This window comes from Oryza brachyantha, chromosome 1 (genome assembly GCF_000231095.2).
Source record: "Oryza brachyantha chromosome 1, ObraRS2, whole genome shotgun sequence".
In the NCBI taxonomy this organism is placed as follows: Eukaryota; Viridiplantae; Streptophyta; class Magnoliopsida; order Poales; family Poaceae; genus Oryza; species Oryza brachyantha.
Window position 1 is genome coordinate 18,115,625 of NC_023163.2, and position 22,707 is coordinate 18,138,331.

Consider the following 22,707-nt stretch of genomic DNA (forward strand, 5'->3'; position numbering starts at 1 on the left):
TAAATGACCCCGTGACATTTCAAGGTGGAGCAGAAACAATGTCGTTTAGCCCCCTTTACCATTGTTCTAAGGCTAGGGCTGCGTTCGGCATCATGCATTAGTTAACTAAGACTTCCTTATTTTTCGCGCGCACGCTACTCGAGCTGTAATCAGGGTATTTTTTGTAAAAATTTTCTATAGAAAAGTTATTTTTAAAAATCATATTAATTTATTTATATTTTTTAATAATTAATAATTAATTAATCATGTATTAATCTATTACTTCGTTGATTACTACGTTTAACGTTTTTCGTGCTAGTACATAAGTCACCTTATACCCACCTAACAAACACGGCCTAGATAGGATATCCACCAATAATCCATTACGAATTTCCTTTTTCACCCTTTGTTCGACACATTCCCAACGGTTCTCCAATATTGCCTTGGAAAAGTAGCATTCCCTCCATTCCACGTCATAAAACTTTCTAAATTTACCTAAATTTATTTATATACTACTAAATCTCATATGTACAAAACATATATATTAATACATGGATAAATCTACACATAAACCTAGAAAGTATTATAATATAGAACAGAAGTAGTGCCTTCTCAAGAAAAATGACATTTCCACTCTGCATACTACTGACCTATGAAGGATATTACTAGAATCCAGATGCAAAAATATTGATAAGAAGGAAAAAAAACTAAAATAGTCATTATTAATGTAAAATTAGTTGTTAGTTGACAGCTAGAAGTTAAGATTTCTCGATTTCAATCTGATGGTAGGTAAGTACGTGGAAATTGATCTATTTCTGACAATTTTACTTCAAATTGGAGGAAGTACATTTTATCATTCTATTTCATCAAAATATATGTTTATGGAGATATTAAAAATATAACAATATGGACATTTTTTCATTATAAATCTACTAATATAATTCACGTTTTAAATCACTGTATTTTTGTGACTATAAATGATTTAATATTTCAAGGTTTGTCAAGCATTCTAGTACGTCATCCTTTTTAGAACGAAGGTAACGAATGTATTTTAGTTAGAAGTGCTCATCAAAATTAATAAAAACACCATAGCATATGTAGTTTTCCTATATCTAGTGATATCACCTGCACATGAACACCCAAACCCACAGGTGCATGTACCCAAAATGCGACAGCCAAAACAAACAAATAAAAGGGAATACATCAGCAGATGCAATGCCACACAGATCTACAAAGACGATATACCAAACCAGCAGTGCAGTTTCGTGTTTAACTCGCTACGTAGCGAGGAATGAATGAAGCATTGATTTGACTCGGGTTTGCGTCAATCTATCCACCTCTCTTCTCAGCTGCCTGAATTTGACACCTTAGCGATAGCCTCCTGGGGGGGTGGGTGATCGAACTTGCACTGCATACCGAACTTGCACACTCCGGTCTTCATGTAGAAGTCACATACCTCGGCATCCTGCATGTGTATTAGGCATCAAAAGTAATGCTACCCGACAGTACATGCCAAGAATGCATCCAAGTAGCCGAATGAAAGGCCGAATAAATGGCAACACCTTTTTACTTAAAAAAACACAAACCAAAGAACAAAAAAAAAATGCACCAAAGACTTTTACAATATGCAATTTACCAGTACATTATTAAGATCAATGCCAACGGGAGAACATGCGCAAAAAGTCGAAAGGACAACAGCCCAAAAGGTACCAAGGTATTACCACCAGGCTTTGGAAAGAAGTTTCAGAAACACAATTCATTAAATTAATGAATCTACTTTATTAACAGGCTAGCAGGATTATTGAAATGTTACCTCTCTTCTTGGTAGGCCAGCAAGAGTAAGCTGCAGAGAGTCCTCAGCAGGCTCCCAGTTTACAGAACGATCAGGGGCAGAACGATCAATTGGGTGGTGAAATTTGCATCGGTCAGAAAACTTGCAAAATCCTGTCTTCATGTAGAACTGCATTAACCAGGAAAATGGAAAACAGCATAACATTATAGAGGCACAGTCGGGATTTCATACATTGGAAGATATTAATCAGCTGGTTGGTAATTCATAGTAAGGAGACTGTCATATAACATACATCGCAAACAGTTGCTCCAGGCCTCTGGGGATAGGCGATTGGCCCAGGTCCAACCTGCATTTTACAAAAGAGTATATCAACTTGTTATCTTGCAGCACCTATTTCCAACTTTAATTTCCTTTATTCAGTCTTACTGGTAATCGTGCTGCATGAAAATCAAAGCTTTGCATGAAGTTTGCAGCTGGATTTAGCAGAATGGATTCCGGAGTAGGGATAATGGTTTGACCCAGTGGAAAATTTAAAACTGCATTGAGCACAAAAGTACCATAAAAATACATGTCAAGTCAAAAGATTCAATCATGTAAGAAGCATGCTCAATATCAGAGATTTATTTAATTTTAGATGCAACAACAGACATTCCCAAGTTGTCAGATTGAAGATATTAAGTTCAAGGCATTGATAGTTTTGAATAAATATAAAATTAAAAGCTAGTTTGGTTGATATGGCATTTTTCTGCTTGTTCTGGCTTTATAGGACAGTAGAAAGGATACTGACTATATAGGTACAGTAGAAAGGATACAATTTCGAATACACTATCCGTCGGAGATGATCACGTTAGTAAAACCTGATTAGTATTGTTTAATTTCTTCATTATTGTCATCAACCGTGCTGCATCTCATAACAAGATATGGTCATTTGGTAATATTTACATCAGATATCAGAAGGTTCACTTGTCAGATACTTGAACCAATGAATTTTAAAAACATTTAATACAGAATGAATGCCATACGCTTTCGTTCTTAGAAAAAAATCCATCAATATCACAAAGATTTGACCAAAATAATAAAATAACAGAATCTTGAGGGTGCCAATAAATACCGCAAGTAAAATCAAAATTTCCCATCAATACCACAAAAGATTCCTTTTCAGCAAGAAAAAAAAAACTAGTTCCAAATTTACACTCTTCTATGCCGATCAGAAAGTCCCAAGATGGTAACTGGCATCCTTGTCTCCCAATGTCGGAGGTTGACCTGTGCTACCGCTGCCCAAAATGAGATCGATCCATGCCGCTGCTATTAGGTAGAAGCTTGGGCGCTACCGCTGCTGTCTGAGAGGAGCTTGATCCATGCTAGACGTCGGGATAGGCATGAATGGCGGTGCCTTTGCTAGGGCAAGGTCAAATGTGCCACTGCTACCCAGAATGAGGTTGGAAGAGGAAAATGGAAGGGAATGGGAGGAGAAGAAGGGCAAAAGGGTCATTTCACATGCTCTGGTATAAAAGAGAACCCTTAAGGTTTTTTTGGTATGGATAGATATTTCTCCTTTGCATTATGCATTGTATTCCTTACATTTCACAGTATAATTCATGCCCCACACCCAGCATAAGAAAAGGTTAATGGCAATATATATCAATTTCTATCTTACTGTCACATGGGTTTGGGATGAATAAGATGAGATTTGGTGGATAAGAACAGGTTAGAAGGGAAGGCACGAGTCTGGATGGATCAGAAAACATGTGGGTAAGATAGTAGAGTACTTGGCTATCCCTTGCTGCCAACTAGGGGTTAAAGAGATACTCTCCATATCCACATAAACAGATAACCTCAGCTAGTGAATCTATAGCTCAGAAACCACATGTCCAATAGATAAGCCTAACCGCATATCCATGTACTAACAAACTAATTGTTAACAAACAGATAAAACCCAGACCTAGTGGCATGATAACAATCACTCAGGCTCTTTTACAACAGTGAAGAGAAAAAAAAAGGGGGGGGGGTGCAACCAATGTGAAACTATGCCACGAGTATACCCTTGATTTCTGCGATGAACTTATATTATGAAACAATGCTCCTTCAGAAAATGAACTAGTATTATCATGGCACAAATTTGAGGTAGCCCAAATTCTTTTGGCCTCCTTTAACTTCCTGTGATGACCAGGTTGGATGGAGGGAAATTAAAAAGATGAACAGCTAGTGATGGTTGTCATGCTCCTTCTGAGAAGTAAAGGGAGGCCAAAAGAGTTTGGGCTACCTCAAATTCATGTCATGATACATTTAATTTTGGGACATAATTAGTTCTGACCATGAGTGACAAACCTAGACGATCAGGGTGGTTGAATCGACAAGAAGAGCCAAACTTGCAGCTGTCCACGAGAAAAAAGGAAATATGAGATTCCAAATGTCTCCAGATTCATGTAGAAGTGCCAAAGCCAACTAAAAATAGCAAGAATGGGATACCTGCCCATCTTCATATAAAAAGGACAATCAACTTCACCCTGCAATGGAGGAGACGAGAATATATTAAACAAAACAGGCAAAAGGTATTTCACCTAGGTCCAGTAGACAGAAATGTTTCACTGTAAACTCCCTCAATCCCAAAATATAAGGCTTATAAGTTTTTTACATTGTCTTCGGTACAGAACTTGGACTGTTATTTTTTCATAATATATTACCAACTACAAAATTAACATCATAAGAAAGTACTTTCAAAATAAGGTTACAATGATATCACATGTGTGACGTAAATATATATATTTGTAGTTTAAATTATTAATAAAAAGTACAAAGGTTACTTTCCTTAAAATAAGGGTGCCTTACATTTCACGACAAAGTGAATACACGACTAAGGTACACCAGTATTTTGATAGGTTTCAGAACCATATCAATACCCAGAAAAACAGACTGACTGAGGCCGCGTTCGTTTGTGTGGGGGTAAGTTAACTTACCCCGACATGGAAAACGTAGTAATAGATTAGTACATGATTAATTAATTATTAAAAAATATAAAATAGATTAATATGAATTTTTAAAACAACTTCCTATAAAAAACTTTTGCAAAAAATACACAGTTGAGCAGTTCGGAAAACGTGTGCGCAGAAAATAAGGGGGATAAGTTAACTTAGGGGGGTGAACCAACGCGGCCTGAATTATATACCCAATCCATATACCAGGAGTTCGTAAAGATATGCAGAATCTAAGCATACAGCATGCTCCACATCGTTTATATTGCATTACATAATTCACAGTGGTCCTTATTGGGTGTAGAACTAAAATTTACTGCTAAATTGTCAGGAAAGAAATCACTGCAAAAAGAAGTGACACTTGATAAGGACTTACTGGTCTTATAGGCAGTCCTTTAGAGTTAAACTCTTGTGCGGCAATCGGAGTTGACATCTTCACTGAAATCGAATCATCTACAGCACCAATATCCTTTTCTCCTTCAACGGTTGCTGCATTTTCAGATTCATTGTGATCTGAAGGTACTTCAATATCCTTTGGATGATTGAACTTGCACTTTGCAAGAAATTTGCATGTGCCTGTTTTTGCATAGAACTGAAGTACAGAAGCACAACTGAAATTTGGTTTTAAGCTTGATGCCTTATATAAGCAAAAGAAAAAGGTAAAATGGATTCTTACCGAACAAATCGGCTCAGAAGGCCTCACTGGTAAGATAGAACTATCTGCACTTGGATGCTTCTGCAATTTCATAAAAAAAACACACACACAGATTGAGACCTGAGCAATTGGGATGATAATGTTAGTATTCTAGTTAGAAAATGGAAACAACTTACTTCATTGCCTTTTCCAGATGCTAATGCATTAACCCTTCCCTTCGGATGATTGAACTTGCATTTAGATCCAAACTTGCACTTACCAGTCTTCATAAAAAACTGCATCATCAAGAACAATATTATGAACATATTGGTAAGTTGAGATGGATTCCACAATAGGGGTATGAGCTCCTTACTGGACAATCTGGTTCCCCTTGTCGTTCTGGGTAGGATTCTTCAAGGTTTGCAGCCTGCTTAAGTTTTAAGAATGCAAAACAGAAGGGATAAATTTCGAGGATAACAAGACACAATGTACAACCACAAACATTATAATAACTATTTTGGAAACCTAAGAAACACCAAATTGCATGAGGTAACCTAACCAGAGCCAGATCTCTTTTTTTTAAAAAAAACATAGTCTAGGAAATGTATTAATGAAAGAGCTAGACTTTTGTTTTTATAATTTATTATAACCACATTCCCACCCCAAAAAATAAAGTTCCCTTTGAAGACACTGCAATGCCTGTGCAACCCAAGTTTACTCCTGTAACAGCATGCATTTGTCGGACGAATGTCAACATGCTTCGACCAGATCAAACCAGAGATTTTCCATAATAGAAAAGGTAAGAAGCATGGTTAACACTGATGTATGCATGAACAAGAGCACCACAAGCTCAAAGGTATAAGCCACATGATCAACAAAGAGTTATACTTTTATGCCATTATTATGAAATTCACACTTGGGAAAGTCCTACTCACAAATCTTAGCTCAACTGCTAATGCTGTAAGGTAACACAATAACATGGTGTTGGCACAAATGGTCAATATAGCCCTTACACGAGATCAGTGTGTTGATCCATTAAAAGAGTAGCCACTAAAGATATGCCACAAATTCACACAATCATATTTTCTTGTCCAAAAGATCTGGTTTCCCATCACAACCACATTTCATCAATCCAATTAATGGAAGCTTGGATTCCAAAATTCTTTCGTCTAATTTGGTTCAAAGAAATATGCATTATAAACACCAGTTATACCCTTAGCTTTCTTTATTTTCTTTTTGTTTTTGCTACTAGCGATGCTAACAGTAACACACTTTTGGTTTTTGAAATAACATATACACCTTAAAAATAGTATTAGAATATGCATTATTATACAATATAGACCTCTATAAATAATGGCATTGACAGGCGATCACCTCTTTCCAGTCTGGAATCCCACCCTCTGGAACCCATTGTGGATGGTCAAATTTGCAGGAATCTCTGAATTTACAGGTCCGGGTCATCATATAGAAGGCACAGTCCTTTGCCCCCGGTCGCTGTGGATATATAGGAAGGCTGCTTTCAAGCCTAGGGCGTTTGACCATAGTATTTGAAGAGTATAAAGCCTCAATCTGTTCAACAGTACTATGACTCCCCATGATTGGCTGATGATAGCGAACTATAGTAGATATACAAAAGAACTTTATAAGCTACATGTATTAGAAAAGAACAAAAGAAAGGATAATAGTGATGGAGATAGAGATAGAGATAGTAATAATAGTAATAGTAATAGTAATATAGACAAAAGGACTAAGGATAACAAACTGATCACTACATAAGGAAACAAAACAATCGAAGTAACCAAGGACTGAGAAACTATCATGATGGTAAAGTGACAAAAATATCAATGGATATTGCTTATGTGATAAGTAATGATGCCTTCTACAAGGAAGTCACTAGATGGTTTCTTCTACCCTTCATTTCAATAGTGAACTTTATAGGATCCAAACTTTTAATATCTTCTATGGCCGCGTTCAGCCACCCCCTCTAAGTTACTTATCCCCTCGTTTTCCGCATGCACGCTTCCCGAACGGCTAAATGATGTACTTTTTGCAAAAAAATTCTATAGAAAAGTTGTTTTAAAAAATCATATTAATATATTTTATATTTTTTAATATTTAATAATTAATTAATCATGTACTAATCTATTACTATGTTTTCCGTGCTAGGGTAAGTTAACTTACTGGGCCTCAAACGAACGCGGCCTATAGTTGCTAAGTATTGTGCTCTCAAACTTTAAAGATGAATTGTTCCTAACAGCACTATATGTGCAAAGTTTCAAGATGTTTGAGAAGTCAGAAAGCACACAAAGTGCCTGGGGCTCTCACTGCTAGAAGCAGTGAATACAAAAGAGTACCAAAATAATTTCCTCCAAGTTGGAGGAGCAACAGAAGCAATGAATACATATAAGCTCCACCAACTGTCCTACACTCCTACTCAAGGAAGATTCATCAGAAGCACCTCCGACCGAGAAGCTAGTGAAGATCAGTGGTGGAGCCGAAACTTTAACCTTCTGGCACCAGCTACATGACTAAATGTCCCTGTGGGATCAATTCCTATAAATTTAACAATCTTCTGTAGGCATATCCACTAATCCACATGTTTCCGGTGTACAACTGTACAATGCAAAAAATCTGTGGGGAAATTTCAGTTCATTTTACCACACAATTTCAACATGGATCCCACGATAGAGTGGACAGTTTAGTGATCCCGAAGTGTTTCCATCACACATTCACACACAGGAAAAAAAAAACCTTGAACCTTACTTGCCTCAGCCCTTTGAAATAATTTACAACCGACACAACATGAGACCGGCAAATGGATTGCTTAGTACAAAACTATTTTATAATTTATACGTGACCATTATCCACTACATTTTGATTGACTGAAATATATAGCTAACTGATGCCCATAGTGTGGTAAAATGTTCATAAACAACCGTGTTGGAATAAAATACAAGCTAAAAGTAATGGTAACAGCAGCCAGCCACTGTTTATGCTCTCTGCCAGTAAAAACTGATCTGGGGAATTTCCCCCATCCAGTCTCAATCTCATACTCTCGTACCGACAAGCAGCCATAGCAAACGCTTACTTTACCAATCCGTGTATCTATACGGTTTTCAAATCAGTGGCATTATCCAAAGGAACCCAGGTGAACCACACCCGTGAACGGAAGAGGGGTGGATGGGGGGCGGGGGGGCTCTCACCTCCCGTGGATCGCCTCGCGCCGACCGGCCGCGCGTCGGCGGCCGAGGAGGGGTTGGTGAGCGGGCCGCCGCCGTAGCGGGCCGCGATGAGGTCGATCTCGTAGGACGAGTACCCCGCCGCGCCCGCACCCTCGCCCACGGCGCCGTGGCCGTACGGGTACAAGCTGTCCGACATCACCGGCGGCCCGACGCGGCTAGGGTTTTGGTCTCGCGGGGAGCGGCGGTTTGGTGGGGGTGAGGGGGTGGCCGCGGTTGCCGTCTCAGCTCTCGACTGGATTCGCACGCCACTTGCAGTGTCCTCACACACACGAAGTTGTCTGTAGCCCTTTTCTGTCATTCGACCTCTCTTTACGTGCAACCTAGTATAAGAGCAAGTTAGCATAGCTAAGAGCAGGTACAATACGCTATAAACCAGTTATAAGTATATTTTAAAAAGATAAAAGTAAAGAGAAAAGAGACGAGGGCTACTAATTTATAGCCAGCTGTACACGGGTTCCAAGATAAAATATATGTATGACATGTGGGACCATGTATTGATGTATTATAAGTAATTATTGTATGAATTGGCTATTAGATTGGCTATAGATGAATTTGGAGCTAGTAGATAACTATACTATTGAACTTGCTCTAAGAACATGTATAATAGCAGGCTATAAGCCAGCTATAAACATATTTTAAAGAGATAAGAGAGAAGAGAGATGTGCTACTAATTTATAGCCAGCTGCATACAGACTCCAAGACACGGTGTGTGTATGACATGTGAGACCATATACTAATGTTTTGTAGGTAACTATTGTATAAATTGGCTATTAGATTGACTATAGATAAATTAGAGCTAGTAGTTGGCTATACTATTGAACCTGCTCTAACTACCGGATACAACTTGGGTATAGCTAACTTAATAGTCAATTCATACAGCAATTATATATTACACCATTAATATCCGATCTTATATGTGATACACAAATGTTTTTTGTCCGTGCTACAGCTGACTACAAATGTATAGCCTGTTGTTTTTCTCTCTTCTTTCTTATCACCTTAAAATATGCTTATAGTTGGCTTATAGTCTGCTATTTTACCTGCTTTGAAGGGCTCTTTCGCACCTAGAGGTGCCTAGCATAAGTAAACACTAAAGAATACATTATTTAGCTGTTTAGGACACGTCTGAAGTAGGGCTTGTTTAGTTCCAAAACTTATTTTCTAAAAACACCATATCAAATCTTCAAACACCTAAATGGCGCATTAAGTATAAATGAAATAACTAATTACACGGTTAGTAGGAAATCATGAGTCCCTTGAGCCTAATTAGTCTATGATTAGTCGTAAGTGCTACAATAACCCATATATAATAATGATAATTTAATTATGCTTAAAAGATTCGCCTCGCAGTTTCCAGATGAGCTATGAAATTTGTTTTTTCGTTCATATCTGAAAACTTTTTCCGACATCCGATTAAATGTCCGTCCGACGTAACACCTAAATTTTTTTTTCACGAACTAATCAGTGCATGAATTTGGACAAAATACACGGACCCAAAGAGAAAAACCACTCCACTAACCAGAGCTCAAGGAGAAGGCCCAACAAACTGTTGTTCAGGCCCACGATATTTCGAAGCCCAACCCCCACACTCACCCCAAAACCCGCACACCTCGCCGCCGCCGCCGCCGCCGTCTCCTCCATCGCAGTCGCCGTATCTCCCCTCTCCCCGGGAGCTGAAGCACCCGAGGAGGAGGAGACCAGGTAACCTGCTGAATCTCGACGGCGTGCACGTCTTCCCTTTCGCTGCCACCGCCGCCGTGTCTCCACCACGCGGATTTGCCCCCCGGGTATACCTTTTTGTAATGATGATGGGTGGGAGTCGTCGCAGGTTCTTGGCCATGGTGGGCTGGCGGGTCGCGGGCGGCGCTCGTGCCGTTCTTCGCCGGCTCGGCGCGGCGGCGGAGGCAGCAGCGAAGCAGGATGGCCGTGTGCTCACGGCCAGCTATAGCAGCAGCAGCAGCGTGAATGCTCCATTTGGTTTGGGTGTGTGTGCCCGTTTTTCTGTAGGTCTTAGGCTTCATTTAGCTATAAATTGTTCTGATATGCACTTACTACATGATCCGAATGCTCACCTGGAGCACAGAATTTAGGCGATTTCTAGCTGAGGTTAATGAGAATGCCATTTTCTTTATTCAAAGATAAATACAGTTGTTTCTGTTGTTTTGGATTCAGTTGTTATTAAAGTCTTCTCGTAAATGTTTTGTTATCAGGTGCGCTCCGTGTTGGTCCTTATTGCTTTTGTATCTGTGCTGGCCTTAGTTTTTGTAGTATCTGCTTTTGTGTTGAACTCTGATACAATTTGAAATGATCTGGCGTATTATCAAGACTTTATGTTTGGGGGAATGCATAACATATCTTGTCAATTTCATTTTGTTTAAAGCTCGTCTCTTTATTTCTGTAATTAGCGTAGTGAAAACATGTTGTTCTTGATATTTCCATTGCGTGCTAACAATAACGATGAACGATCTGCCACCATGTAGGCCAATATGCAAACCTTCTGAGGGCACAAGCTTTTGCCTCCAGGGGAGTCCCAGTGAACTTCCATCAGCTGATTCGCAATGCTGTAATGCACTCTTCTGCATGTTCATGCTACTTCCTCTTCTTATGCTTTTGTATACAAGTTGATTTTCTGATACAATTAAAATCATGCCTTTGCAACTGCCTCTGCACGATGTTGATCAAATTTTGAAGAGCGCTTCCATAAGTAGCTGATTTTCTGTCGGTTTCATATTGAAGCCTTACGAATATATGATCACATCACTTTGCTTTGTAATGGAATGTCTTTTGCTTGTTCTATGTTTGGCAGAAAGTAAACCAGCTGAAGTTTGCTCACACTCTTATTTACATATATATTTGGCATTTTTTCCTGTAGGGAATATCAACCACAAGGAGCCTGCTTGCTGCAGATGATGCTATGGTTCCTGTTTCTTCTCCTTTGACACCTCCAATTGGTGAGGGAGAAGGAACTGACAAAAAGGGAGCGATAGTTAAGCGGCTGAAGGTCCAGGCCATCAAGAAGGATATCAAGCAGGTAAAAACAATGAACCACTATCTACAGCTTTATGCCCACTTTAGGTCACCAACAGTCAAACTTCGATCATGCAGAATGTCATTCCTTAGCTGCATTAAACTTTTTTCTGTATCCTCTAACATGTTTAAATGGAACGTTCAATGGTTGGTGGCAAAGCACACTGAGTAAAAAAGGGGATATGAAAGGAGCAATCTTTCAATGTCTAGTGCCCCCATTTTAAGAAGCTGCAGATGTCGTCCAGTATGCGTTTTAGCTTCTCATTCATAGCTTAATGTTATATAGCTGGTACAGTTCTAGCGTTTGCTGAGCTGTTCCCCAGTTATTATCCTGCTTGATTGGAATATTTAGCATCTGCATGTAGGTTATCGTTGTATCAAGGTAGCACAGACTGTCTTTATTTTGTTTAGTGCCCATATTCTTTCACTAATATGATCAAGAGAATGCTTATCTCTCTATATTTACTTTTTGGCTGTTTTAGAGCCCCAAGAAGGTGAATCTGGTAGCAAAGCTGGTTCGAGGAATGCGTGTGGAAGATGCCTTATTGCAGTTGCAAGTGACAGTTAAAAGGGCTGCGAAAACTGTCTATCAGGTTCTGTAGATAACAAAATTTCTGCTCTGCAACTGCTTGTGCCAGATAGGGTCAGTATGACCATTTATATTTTTTATGATAATTTCTTCCTAACAATCATTGCAGGTGATTCATTCTGCTCGTGCCAATGCAGCTCGCAATCACGGACTGGATCCTGATAAACTTATTGTCGGTAAGATTTTAAGAAAAAAAAAAGACCATTTTTCCCTCTATTCATAACAATTTCAATCTGTGGTTCATTTCTTTCCATTTATCTTTGATACCACAGAAGAGGCTTTTGTGGGGAAAGGACTTTACCTGAAGAGGTTGTCTTACCATGCCAAAGGACGGTGTGGTGTCATGGTGAGACCGAGGTGCAGACTTACGGTAGTGGTTCGAGAGGCTACTGCCGAGGAAGAGGCGAAGATTGCAAAACTCAGAGTCAGCAACTATAAGAAGCTGACCAGAAAGGAGAAGCAACTAATGCCGCACCGTCTTATCGAGGTTAGCCCAAGGTGGGCTCGCAAGAGGAAAGAGGAGGCTGGTGCTACTACGGCTTAGCATGGATTTTCATTCGCAGGATCTGTCTGCCGCGTGGGCAGGCCTAAGGGTATAAGTGGGTTAGCCCACCAACCCACTTATAGGCTAATTAAGAGGCTCTTATCTATCTGCAAAATTTACCCTAGAGCAATTGTAGCTCTCACAAGAATGAGTTCGACGTCTCATTTGCTGGGCAATTGCTCTGTTTGTTTCATCTGTATGAAATTTGTCACATGAAGCATAGGACATTGTGGTACTGACCACGATTCTAGTTGCTAAGAATAATAGTAGCTCCGATGTTTTTGCTGGCATGCCTATTTTCATATTTGGTATCGTCAAAACCTCAGCTATTATCTCAGATTATTTTATTTTGATTGGTCATGCAATCTGTCGTGTTGGTTTAACCTTTTCCATAACTTCCAACTGAAACAGTTACCGATATTAAGATAGTGGTGGTCTCATTGTAAATTTTGCAATTGCCCTTTATACTTCTTATTAATATTATAAACTAATTTCCACAAATTTGTAAACGCAAGGATACAAGATTTGGGCCGGAAAATTGGCACTGGGCCTCCAGCACGGGCCCACATCCTCCATTCTCTCTACTGACAAACACTCGTGCTTGGCAAACCAAGGATACAAGATGCTGCGTCGCCTCCTCCTACGCCTCGCGCCGCCGCTCGCCGGCGACGCCCCCCGCCTTATCCTTCGCGGCGCGTGCACGTCCGCGCCAGCCTCCGGGCCCCCGCCGGAGCCCCTCTCCCCGCCCGACCTCGATGCCATCTCCGCGCTCCTCCCGCGCCTCATCTCGGCTGGGAACGTCCCCGCCGCCGGCCGCCTCCTCACCGCCGCGCTCCTCCTGCCGGGCTCCACGGAGCGCCTCCCGTTCTCCCCTCTCGCCGCGCACCTCGCGTCCATGCCCACGCTCACCCCGGCCTTCGCGCTCCTCACCGCCATCCGCCACCACCCGCTCCGCCCATCCCCGCTGCCCCTCGCCACGCCGCTCCTCGGCCACCTCCTCTCGCGCCGGCGGCCCCGGGAGGCCGCCTCCGTCGTCCGCTGGCTCTGCCGACCCGACTCCCCGCAGCGGCCCGACAGCGCCACCTACGCCGTCGCCGTCGCGGGGCTCTGCCGGCTCGAGGACCCCAAGAACGCGCTCGCTGCGCTCCGGGAGATGGCCATCGACGGGATACGGATCTCGCTGAAGCTGCGGGAGTCGGTGCGGGACGCTATGTTGCAGGACGCGAGGATCGAGGAGGCATGGGCGCTGGAGGCGGCGATGAAGCAGCCGGACACCACCGAGTTGGCGCAGCTAGTCGAGAAGCTTCTCGAAGAATGGGAGGAGTGAGACATTGAGGACCGAGAAGAATTTGGATGCTTCCTTGGTTTTCACCATGCCAAGGTAGAATTTTCCGAAACATTTTCATCCATTTGTTTGATCTCTAGTACGCGATTGAGGTTGTGATGTTATCATTGAGAAATCTGTTTAGAATGAAATACTGATATATGTGTTGAAATGAAATGATGGGAAAATTGGTTATCTGATATCCAAAAATCCCGAGTTCAGTAATCACTAATCAGTAATATACCATCACAAGTTCTCGGTACAGTTTAATACCACTGAAAGATCACAATGTCTAGGAACCTGTAAATAATCATCAAATCATGTCAATGCAAATTCACTAGATTGTTTCATACCTGAAACCTTCACCTGATAGAGTAAGTTTGGAAATGGGACGGAGGGAGTAGCATCTATGAAGTGGTTCCGTCATTAGATCAGAATCCAGTTGCTACAGCATGGGGGCACAGAAGTTCATTTGCTGGAGAGTTTGCAAAAAGTTTGTAGAATTTAAGTGCAAATGCAAAGAGAAGCTTTTGCTATAGGTTTGGTGCAAAATTGGATGTGTAGCTGGAATCTTGCAAAGTGCAAACCATACCTAAGCAGATTTTTCATTACGGAAGATGGACACCAATGTCCTATATATCCACAATTCTTGAAGGCAAAATAGTCAGAACAAGTATTATTTGTTGATGGGAACTCTTCCTCTCTTCATAGACTCGTGGTGCCCCAAACTAACCCAGGCAATTTTTTGCATGCTTGCGGGTGCGATGAGCTACAACATTGGTTGAAAATGGCCTTTTCAGAACAAACAGACAGTTTTTGGTTTACAAGTCTTGTAAAATAGTATAACGATTGACAATTGATTTATCTATCAAAGTGATGAGCATTCTCGTCAACAATGTCAAACTGTTCTTTTAGTTTAAGTCATCAGGGCAAGCTGGCAGCTACAGAATTTTAATCCATTAGTCTTTCATACAGCTACAGAATTTGTCGTGTTGGTCTAACTTTTTCCATAACTTCCAACTAAAACAATTAAATCTACCCACGTACATATCAATTTCAGGACTTCCGTTAAGCTGAATACTGTAATTTCCACAAATTTGTAAACGCGAGGATACAAGATTTGGAAAGTTTGGGCCGGAAAATTGGAAGTGGGCCTCCAGCACAATGCCACATCCTCCCATTCTCTCAACTGCCAAACACTCCTGCTTGGCAAACCTGCCTTCACTCCAAGCCTCCTCTAAACCCTAGCACCCAAACCGGAGGTCGATCTAGCTCCCAGCCATGGCCGCCGCCGTCCTCTCCGCGTCGGGCCGCCGCCTCTTGGACACCGTCGCCAGGCCCGCCGGATCCACCGAACTCCCCGTCTCGATTGACCACCTTCGCAGCCTCGCTCGCGCGGGTCGCCTCGCCGACATCGACGCCGCCCTCGCGCCGCACGTGGCGTCCCATTCCGTCGCCGCGGTCTCCGCCCTCTCGTCGCTGGGCCTCCCCGACCGCGCCTCCGTGCTCCTCGGCACCCTCCGATCGCCCACCGCCGCGCACCTCAACGGGCTGCTGGCCCCGCTCCTCCGCCGCCGCCGCCTCGTCGGGCTGGTGCCGTCCCTCCTCGAGGCGCACCCCTCCGTCCCGCGCGACGCCGCCACGGAAGCTATCCACGCCAAGGCCCTGTGCATCGCCTCCGGCGCCGAATCCGCCATCCACCTCCTCCAGAGAGAGTCCCCGCCGCCATCCATCCAGCTCTTCACCAGCATCATCGACTCCTACTACAAGCAGCGTCAGCCCCACCGCGCCGAGCAGCTGTGGCGCCAGATGGTCGACGAACACGGCATCATCCCCGACGTCCCCGCCCACAACGTCAGGATCACCTACAAGGCTACCAGCGGCACGGTGGAAGAGGTCAAGGAGCTGATCCGCGCAATGCGCGAGGATGCGGGGCTCCGGCCGGACGTCGTCTCCTACAACGGGCTGATGCGGGCGATGGCGCGGCACGGGAGGGTGGACGAGATGCTCGACGTGTACAGGAGCTTGGAGGAGGGGAGCACCGCGGCGGCTGAAGCGGACAAGTTGGCGCCAGACTGCGCAACGTACACGTGCGTGGTTGCGGCGCTGTGCAAGGCGGGGAGATGGTCGGAGGCGGACGACGTGTTCTACGAGGCGATGAAGCGGAGTAAGGTGGCCGACCTGGGCACGGTGCGCACGCTGGTGCGAGGGCTCAGGGACGCCGGCAAGGGGCGGGCGGCGAGGCGGGTGGTGGTCGGCCTGCGCAAGAAGTTCCCTGCCCGCTTTGACGGGCCATGGAAGGAGCTCGAGGAGTTGGCTGGGCTGACCGGCAACGAACAGGACGATGATGTCGAAGGGGATGACGACGAGCAGGCGACGCCGCCGCCGATGTCCGCGTGAGCTCTCGCAGCAATTTGCGTTTGTGGTTAGTTACTTATGAATACTTCATTAGATTAGCAATTTCATCGTTCAATTAAAATGTGTTAGGCTAGATCGATAATAAGCAAATTCTGGATACGAGCTATAATTTTGTCAAATTAGCTTCTTGAATCGCATCATATCTCGTTGTAACGATTGATCTTGTTTCCACAACCACATCTAATAGTTTTGTTTTATTGCATTGAGTTTCACACAAATTCATGGATGCTGCTGGCTATTTACGAATTTGATCAAATGATGCAAAAATATAACAAAATTTTGAGGATTTCTTTGGTGTACCTTGAGACTCATGTGAGCCGTCTAATATAGCATATCCAATGGTTCACATGAGTTGATATTGCGTTTGTTAGATCGCATATTTGTGTAGTAGAATGGTTTTATTGGAAAAAGTTTTCTATGCCATTATTGCGAATAACGAAGGGTATTCTCAATTAACCCATCCGACCGGATAGAGGCATCACGCATCAAGAAAAGTGATCTGGATCGTGCGAGGCAACGCCGCCGCCGTCGCCCGCTGGGGCATAGAGCGGCTTGGGCTGGCCAGGCGCCGTTGCTCTCTTGTTGATGCTGCTGGCTCATGGACTAGCTGTTGATGTTCGAAAATGAGCTCAGCTTCGTTGGAATAATGTGTCAATTCTCGACAGATCAAACTACTGTTATTGTCTGATATCCATTTTATTTTTTTCCAGATTTTACTGTGGAGATATGCTTTAATAGCACATGATTATCATGGGTTGTTTTGCGATGCCGTGACATTTTAAGCTATTGAAGTTGTTGAGAGCAAATAAATGCAGTTGTGTTCATAAAGCTATTTTCACGGGTGTTCTTTCGAGTGCTCTTCAGAGCCAAGAGTTTGGAACTTTGATTGAAGAGCTGCTTCTTTCTTTTCTGCTTTGTGGGGATGGCTTGGAGCCTGAGAAATGAGAAACACATCTGTGGTGCTTATACACAGGAGCTCATATGCATGCTCATGTGAATGAAACAGTGGGAGATTGTGCCTGGCGGGTATGTATATCGGTTTTGCTCATGCCAAAACGAATTTATAGGCAGTGTTTTGCTAGCATTAGCCTTCCTTTGGATGCTTTGCGTCTCCGATGCTTGCTTGCGTGACCTTCAAAGCGCGTTTTTTATGCGTGAACAAGTTCAGAGACTGTCTACATGAATTCACTTTCAGATCCCATCCAAGAGGTTAAATATTCATTGCTGTTACTACAATTGTAAATATTTATTGTTGTTAATTGTTAGTACTCCAACCATCCCAAAATAACTTTCGTGAAAAAGCTAACACCGTAAATCAATAAATGTGCTCTTCTGATTTCGATAAGCTATGATTAAACAAAATAAAAATCAGGGCAGCCTGTCCAAGTATACTGAATTCACAGCAATTGCTCTGCATGGATCACGACAAATGGTGATGATGTTTCCAACCTTCATATTCTGCAGGTTGATAAAATGCCATTATATAATCAGAAACAGTGGGTTTGTTTCTCAGGTAGTATAATCAGCACAAGTAAATAAGTACTACTATTTCTCTTGCAAACATATGGACATGTCTGACAATCTGAACTTCCTTTATCAAATCAATCTATGAAAGTTCCTTCTGGATGCATGCTTCAGTATAGATAAAAGACATGTGACCGGTCTAGGGTCTTTTCGTTTCGAAGGAATTTTAAAAGAAAATTAGAGGAATTGAACTGTTTTCTCTAAAAATCTTGTAAATTTTCTATGTTTGGAAGAGGCCCTTAAACTTTACCAATATCAGCTTTTGACGAAGTCCAAACCCTGATCGTCTCTTCAATAGGAAAGATAATGTTTAATGAGGGAAACAAACAGAGGTGTGGATAAAATAATTAATTCAGGGAACAATAATAGTATTGGCTACATAATGAATTGGCAGCATGGTATGAAAATGAGATAAATCATTTGAATTTGGTGACAAGAGAAATTAAAAAAGACCAATCACATCATATAAATCTACGTGTCAGGCAGCAGGATAAAAAAAACTCACAATAGTATATCACTAACGGATGAATGTTCATAATAACCAATCAAAACGGTGAAGTAAATGGGTATAAAAAAGGTAAAATTTGCTATAGGGCACCGAAAAAATGTGTAATTAGTTGGTGGGCATCGTAAGATCACGAATTTGTGGTAAGGCATCTCAGAAATATGGTAATTATGGTAATTAGCTGGTAAACACTCCGGCTATTATTTTATTAACTTTAAGTCAAAAAATTTAAAAATAACGAGATTGCCCTCGTTGGCCAATCCACTATGCCGACTGGGTCCAATTGAACAAGACCTAGTCGGTCTCGGTGCGGCACCACACCCGAAACCTAGACTACAGGGCAACTGAGCAGGTGACGATGGTGGCGACCTAGCTGCGGCGAGGGCAGCGGCGACCGAGCCACCAAGGGCAATCTCGCTATTTTTAAAATTTTTAACTTCAAAATTAATAAAATAATGGCCGGCGTGTCTACCAACTAATTACCACATTTTCGTGGTGCCGTATAGCAAATTCGTGATCTTGTGGTATCCACCGGCTAATTGCACGTTTTTCAATGTCCTGTAGCAAATTTTGCCTATAAAAATGACAAATATTACTCGGTGTTGATGCCTGTCGTCGCCACGGTGGTGGCAACCCACTCTGCTCCTTCGCCGTCGGCGAGCCACAGGAACAGGAAGAAGCCTTCCAGATGGCTGTAGACAAGAGAAATAAAGAATCAATCGATGGAGCTCAGATTAAGGCCGTGTTTGTGAGAGGTGTGGATAAATTAACTTATCTGACACGAAAAACGTATTAATAGATTAGTACATAATTAATTAATTATTAGTTTTTTAAAAATATAAAATATATTACTATGATTTTTTAAAACAACTTTCCTATAGAAATTTTTTTGCAAAAAATACATCGTTTAGTAGTTCGGAAAGCGTACGCGCGGAAAACGAAAAAGATAAGTTAACTTTCTTGGGAGCCGAACGCGGCCTAAATGAGATGGAGAAGAGCGAACGGGATTCTCTACCGTTCTTTAAAAAAGTCAGGCATGCACAGTAACCGTGACTTTGGTGTGTTTTCAGCCGTCCGATTCGCAACGAGCGCACGAGATCGATCGCTATAGTACCTATAAACAGTACACATGCTACATTATACTCACTGTGTTTTACTGTATCTACAGTGTTCAAAGTCAGGATACCGTAGACCAAGACATATGTTACTGTGCATTTTGGTGACTTTTGTTCACAAAGTTAGAGAATCCGAATTGGGAGAAGAGGGAGAGCAGCAATACCAGGTGACGTACGTTCAGACTCTGAGGAGGGAGGGGGCGTTGGACGTCGGTTCTAGCAAGGAAGGGCGTCGGCAGCATGGCTGGTGGAGGGGCAGCGCTGCCATGCCTGAGCCAACGTGAGGACGTGGAGATCGACACAGATGACATTGGCCGGTACCGTAAAGGGGGCGGCGAGATTGAATTGCAGAAACTAGGTTACGGGCTTACGGCAGGAAGGATCCCAGCTCATAGTGGAAGGATTGGGCCTGTACAACCCATTATAATCTATCGAACATGATTACTAAATTGCCCTTCCACGAGAATTAATTAAATAACTAAAAGCATCATCCAAATAAATGGTTGGATTTAATCCTACTACACTACTTCCGAGCCTAGTGAACCTAGTGGAAGGCACCATAAAACCATCCAATTTTAAAGCTAAGGCAACTTTTCCTATATGCCCCTTTGGAACAAAGTAATGGGCTACGTAAAATTCTGTGAAATTTCTATCACCCCATTTGCATTTCTACCTTGAGGTCTAATTACCTCTTTTAAAAAATGATTTTTGGAGGATTTCTACCACGAGGACCAACTTCTTATGTGTCTAGCTCTCTCCGAATACCTATGATCCCTCCTTTTGGAACATCAAACAACACATTTGAGCTATGACCATTTCTAGGTTTTGTAAATCCTAGGAGATCCTTTAGAACAAATTAAAAATAGAGGACTTTAAAATATTTAAATCCTATATAGGAGTTTTTCATATGAGGCTCTTTGGAGAAAAAATTAGGTCTATAGGATTCCCTATAATGGCATGTTTCATGGTAATTTTGAAGGATTTCTAGTTTGATCTCCGACCTCAGTTTTTCATCTGGCCAACCTCTCCTCTGGATCCTATGTTTTTTCCATACTTCATCTGTTTTCCTACGTTGTTTTCGTATGTTTTCTTTTCTTAATTAGGATTTAAGTTGATATGACATTCTGCTCCTCCGATTTTTATATTCTTGTGTTTCGGCAAACATGTATTCCAAAGGAGCCTAAGGACCCATTACGTTATGATATTCCAATCATGTATTTCCTTTTTTCTTTTTGTGTTTATGGAATCATACGTTTCAACGGAGCCAGAAGTTTTGCGGTTTCATGGGGGATCGAAAGGATGTTAAAATTTTAAAAAGCCATTGACGCTTAAACAAAACTTGCTGATGGTGTGAGTGAAATCTGCCCACGTATTATTTCATTCATCCGTAGACAATCACGGATATTAACTAGTTCAGGTAAAGAGACAATAACAGTTATTGGATGAAGAGGCTTTCCGGTCGAAGTTTGGTCGATTGAATCAATTTCAGGACTTCCGTTCAGCTGAATGCCGTAATTTCCATAAATTTGTAGACGCTAGCGGAAAAAATTCAGTAGAGGTCCCTTGCTTAACGTCGGGGTTTGTCAGATGTCCATTAACACCAAAACCAGAAATATGTACCCTTAAAACCCACAAAAACCGTTAAAAAGGTTATTAACTTATTTTTTATCTAGTTTTATTGACGTGATATACAGTGAGCCGACATGTCAGATTTTTTTTTTCTATCTTTCCTTCTTCTCTCCCTTCCTCTCTTCTTTTACTCGCGACACGGCCGCTCCCCACGCTACACCACACCTCACCACCGCTCCCGGGCACGCGCCCACGTGTGCGTAGACACACCGAGGCTTCTTCGTCCCCATCACGTGCGAGTGCGACCTACGGCCACTTAGGCATGCACAGTGCGTCGACGTGGCGCACCGGAGCCAGCTAGCCATGACCGCACCCTTGCGGGGGTCCTCGCGTCCTACAGAGGGGACAGCGTCCTTGTCAGAATAAGCAGCTTTGGCAGGGAGAGAGGCCGGCGAGAGAGAGGAGAGATGCCGAAAAAATAGATAGAAAGAGGAGAGAAAGGTGCCCTCAGATCTGCCCGTCGTCGATGCCGAGGCCGGCCACCGCCGTCGCTCCTGACCCAGGTCGCCGTCGACGCCGGCCACCGCCCCCGCTCCCGACCCGGGTCGCCGTCGACGCCGACCACCGCCCCAGATCTGCCCGCCCCCGATGCGCCGCCGCCCGCCAGATCCGCCGCGGGACGCGGCCGCCGCCGGGATCCGCCACGCCCCGACCACCCAAGCTCCGCCGCCCCGTGCCCGACGCGCCGCCGCGCCGCGAAGCTCCGCCATTCTCCGACGCCCGACGCGCCGCCGCATTGCCGAAGAGCCGGCGAGCGCTGCCGCGCCCCGAAGCGCCGGCGAGAGAGCTCGCCCTGCCCGCCCCCTGCCCGAGTGGGCTGCCTGGAGAGAAGAGAGAGGGTCATCGTTACCGCCGTGGAAAGTAGTGGAGGAAATGTGAATCGATCTTTGAAACGTCGCTGTGAAGAGTGTGCAAAAGTTGGGGGTGAGAATACGGGAAAGCTGTCACCGTGGGCCCCACTCAAGGCTGTGTGCACTGTGTCTCCAGTGGTTTCAAACAAGGTCTATCCCGGATTCGGATCACTTGCTATTGCTTAGCAATGGCAGGACAGCACAGTAAAAAAGTAGAGGGAGGATGGCAAAACACTGTAGCATATGTACTGTAGTTCAAAACATAAAAATATAATCACTGTTTTGTACTATAGCAAATCACTGTAGCGTATTGATCCTTATCCATTCGCCGCGAAACGAAGGGCCGAGATTGATCCAATAACAGTGCGCTGTTTATCATCTACCATTAGCATAGAATGATAGAGGATTCATTTCGGTCTATCCCAGTTGGACATACGAAACTACGAGACGAGGGTATTCGCACTGTGCATGGCCTTACAATTGCCTCCACATATAGCATGTTGTCGCGGCCTGCATGTGCATAGCTTGCTAGCTAGCTAGCTCGCTCTGTACTGTCTACAGA

The 22,707-nt window shown here is 43.0% G+C and overlaps 4 protein-coding genes across 5 annotated transcripts; 3 read left to right on the forward strand and 1 right to left on the reverse strand.

Moving 5' to 3' along the window:
- Positions 1-956: 956 nt before the first annotated feature.
- Positions 957-8,894, reverse strand: LOC102710447 (zinc finger CCCH domain-containing protein 8). Of its 2 annotated transcripts, none has more exons than XM_006644306.3 (12): positions 8,581-8,894; positions 6,752-6,993; positions 5,751-5,804; positions 5,575-5,673; positions 5,420-5,479; positions 5,120-5,335; positions 4,241-4,278; positions 4,100-4,146; positions 2,198-2,307; positions 2,064-2,117; positions 1,793-1,939; positions 957-1,444 (listed from the first exon to the last, which is right to left on the reverse strand). In XM_006644306.3, exons 1-12 carry the CDS (start codon positions 8,753-8,755, stop codon positions 1,325-1,327), a joined length of 1,362 nt encoding a protein of 453 aa, XP_006644369.1. In that variant the 5' UTR covers positions 8,756-8,894; the 3' UTR covers positions 957-1,324. The 2 variants fall into 2 exon arrangements, with proteins under 2 accessions (XP_006644369.1, XP_040375907.1); XM_040519973.1 differs by having other exon boundaries at positions 5,751-5,807.
- Positions 8,895-10,211: 1,317 nt separating this feature from the next.
- On the forward strand, positions 10,212-13,069 carry LOC102710740. The gene is made up of 7 exons (XM_006644307.3): positions 10,212-10,320; positions 10,448-10,602; positions 11,100-11,182; positions 11,492-11,650; positions 12,129-12,239; positions 12,345-12,411; positions 12,508-13,069. The coding sequence occupies exons 2-7, from the start codon at positions 10,458-10,460 to the stop codon at positions 12,777-12,779; spliced, it is 837 nt and encodes a 278-aa protein (XP_006644370.1). The 5' UTR covers positions 10,212-10,320; positions 10,448-10,457; the 3' UTR covers positions 12,780-13,069.
- Positions 13,070-13,354: 285 nt separating this feature from the next.
- On the forward strand, positions 13,355-14,295 carry LOC121053248. Its single transcript, XM_040519850.1, has one exon. The coding sequence runs from the start codon at positions 13,402-13,404 to the stop codon at positions 14,104-14,106; it is 705 nt and encodes a 234-aa protein (XP_040375784.1). The 5' UTR covers positions 13,355-13,401; the 3' UTR covers positions 14,107-14,295.
- Positions 14,296-15,232: 937 nt separating this feature from the next.
- LOC102711120 (pentatricopeptide repeat-containing protein At4g36680, mitochondrial-like) lies at positions 15,233-16,770 on the forward strand. Its single transcript, XM_040528073.1, has one exon. The coding sequence runs from the start codon at positions 15,385-15,387 to the stop codon at positions 16,501-16,503; it is 1,119 nt and encodes a 372-aa protein (XP_040384007.1). The 5' UTR covers positions 15,233-15,384; the 3' UTR covers positions 16,504-16,770.
- The last annotated feature ends 5,937 nt before the right edge of the window (positions 16,771-22,707 follow it).

Bases quoted from the DNA above. Each gene is read 5' to 3' on its own strand.
- LOC102710447 (XM_040519973.1), bottom strand. From the start codon at position 8,755: ATGTCGGACAGCTTGTACCCGTACGGCCACGGCGCCGTGGGCGAGGGT. The intron at 4,279-5,119 runs GTAAGTCCTTAT...CCTCCATTGCAG, and splicing joins AAGGACTGCCTATAAGACCA to GGTGAAGTTGATTGTCCTTT. The intron at 1,940-2,063 runs GTATGTTATATG...TGGTTAATGCAG, and splicing joins CTGGAGCAACTGTTTGCGAT to TTCTACATGAAGACAGGATT.
- LOC102710740 (XM_006644307.3), top strand. From the start codon at position 10,458: ATGGTGGGCTGGCGGGTCGCGGGCGGCGCTCGTGCCGTTCTTCGCCGG. The intron at 12,240-12,344 runs GTTCTGTAGATA...CAATCATTGCAG, and splicing joins CTGCGAAAACTGTCTATCAG to GTGATTCATTCTGCTCGTGC. The intron at 12,412-12,507 runs GTAAGATTTTAA...TTGATACCACAG, and splicing joins TCCTGATAAACTTATTGTCG to AAGAGGCTTTTGTGGGGAAA.
- LOC121053248 (XM_040519850.1), top strand. From the start codon at position 13,402: ATGCTGCGTCGCCTCCTCCTACGCCTCGCGCCGCCGCTCGCCGGCGAC.
- LOC102711120 (XM_040528073.1), top strand. From the start codon at position 15,385: ATGGCCGCCGCCGTCCTCTCCGCGTCGGGCCGCCGCCTCTTGGACACC.